We start from the raw sequence: 2,426 nt of genomic DNA on the forward strand, positions 1-2,426 counted from the left end.
ACTTTCTAGTCCTCAGGTATGGATGCAGATCTGAGGAATAAGTTACATATTCTTATTAGAAGATCAGCAATCTCACATTTGCATTCTTTCAGAACTCTTGGGTGGATGCCATCTAGACCTAGTGACTATCAGCTTTTATTTTGTATATTGTTTAGAACTTCATCTCTCATCACCAGTATTTGCTTCATTTCCTCAGACTCCCTGCAAAAGTAAGTTCAGGCACAGGCATCTGCCCTATATCCTCCACTGTGAAGACTGATGTGAAGAATTCAGTTAGCTTCTCTGCAATTCATAAACTATATATTCAAGTTTCATGAAAAAGTAATTCCTATGACTTCATGTTTTATTTTCTGCAACCAAGTATTTGCCAAAGTATTTTCTTCTATTGAAACCTACCTTGATTTAGGAAATGAAAAACCTCACTAAACCTATGTCTCACATATAATCTTCAATACCAGAACAGTAATTAGAGAAAGGGATGTTTCTTCTTAGAAAAGATTGGTGGTATTAGGATGCTCTCCTATACATACTTATCTGTCAGTAAGTCCCATTGAGCTCTATAGGACTTACCTCTGAGTAGAAATATATCAGACTGCACTTAGTGTGGTAATAATATCAAAAAAATAGCAGCAAACCTTAAAATTTAATTAATATTTTATAGGGAAGATGGCAAGTTCATTAAATGAATAGAAATCATAATCTATTCCTTTTATCTGCTGAACGAAGGATCTTGCCTATTAAAAGCATGATCTGCACATTCATGCATGCATGCACATGCTCACACAAATACAGTGCTGTCAAACTTTTATATTGCATGTCAGTCTTAAATGATGAAAGCTTTTTCTCTATCTATTGCATTTTGCAGTTCCTTGGCATACCGTGAAGAACAATCGATGGATAATAAAGAACAGAACAATCAAACATTAGTCAGAGAATTCATCCTCCTGGGATTTGGGAATATCCATGCATATCAACGCCTTCTTTTCCTGGTGTTTCTAGTGATCTACCTTGTGACTATGGTGGGGAACCTTCTGATTGTTATCTTAGTTGCAGCTGATCAACACCTTCACACTCCCATGTACTTTTTCCTGGCAAATTTGTCTTCCTTGGAGTCATGCTACATCTCAACAATTTTGCCCAGAATGCTGGACAGTTTACTAACTGGACATCAGTCTATGTTGGTGAATTCTTGTTTCACGCAACTATATTTCTTTGGGGGTTTGGCTACTGCAGAATGCTATCTCCTTGCGGCTATGTCTTATGATCGGTACCTAGCAATATGCAAGCCATTGCATTATGTGACCATTATGGATGTCAGATTCTCCCTTCAGCTTGCAAGTTGTTCTTGGGTCATTGGGTTGCTTGTTAACTCTTTAACAACCTATTCAATGACACACTTAGAATTCTGCGGACCTAATGTAATTGACCACTTCTTCTGTGATTTCACACCACTGCTTCAATTGTCCTGCAGCAATACCCAAAAAATACAGCTATTGATATTTGTTCTGTCTGCTCTGTTTGGATTGCTGCCATTTCTTTTAACTCTCATTTCCTACAGCTACATCATAAAAACCATTATGAGGATCCCATCCACTTTAGGAAGGAAAAAGGCATTTTCTACCTGCTCATCACATCTCATTGTGGTTACACTCTTTTACGGAACTATAGTAATTGTATACGTGTTACCAAAAACCAGAACACTTAGGGATCTTAACAAGGTCTGCTCTGTCTTCTACACTGTCTTGACTCCCTTGGTGAATCCTTTTGTTTATAGCCTGAGAAATAAAGACATTAAACAAGCTTTAATGAAAGCAGTCAGACATTTTGTTGATAGACCATAATCATCATCAGACTCTCTTCTGCATACTTCAGAGATGGGGTACTTTTAGCCCTCCACATGTTGTTGGACTTCCATCTAGATTCTAGCAGCTAGTTCATATCCATGGGTTTCAGTTTATCTGTATCTGTGTGAATAATTTGACAGAAATGAGTATGTTCTATGTTGTGAATTATTTTACAACGAATAGCCATATCCACACAATTCTTCAATTCAATTAGTTTGAGTTGAAGAATCTCAATCAGAGATCAGAATCCATATCTAATTCAATTCAACAGAATTCAAACACAAACTGAGTCATTTCAGAGTAGGCAATGATCTGTGCAATCCTGTACATGTCTACTAAGTAGCAAGTCCCATTCGGTTCAACAGGGCTTTTCTCAGTAATTGCAAGACTGTTTAATGAGTCCTTGTTCAAAATGACATACAGAGACTATCGTGAATACTAGATCAGTATTAGTTTTATCATTTAAAAAGCATTCTTAGTTTTTCATTGACATTTCTTGTAAAGAATGTCCATTGTTTATGAAGAAGTGCTGTATTTTCACAATGTGAAATTTTACTGGACTCTCCAAAATATTGTGTAGTT

At 36.5% G+C, this 2,426-nt stretch overlaps 1 protein-coding gene across 1 annotated transcript; it reads left to right on the plus strand.

Annotated features, from left to right (window-relative positions):
• Positions 1-893: 893 nt before the first annotated feature.
• LOC133367952 (olfactory receptor 11L1-like) lies at positions 894-1,841 on the plus strand. The gene has a single exon (XM_061592037.1). The coding sequence runs from the start codon at positions 894-896 to the stop codon at positions 1,839-1,841; it is 948 nt and encodes a 315-aa protein (XP_061448021.1).
• The last annotated feature ends 585 nt before the right edge of the window (positions 1,842-2,426 follow it).

This window comes from Rhineura floridana, chromosome 11 (genome assembly GCF_030035675.1).
Source record: "Rhineura floridana isolate rRhiFlo1 chromosome 11, rRhiFlo1.hap2, whole genome shotgun sequence".
NCBI classification, from domain to species: Eukaryota; Metazoa; Chordata; class Lepidosauria; order Squamata; family Rhineuridae; genus Rhineura; species Rhineura floridana.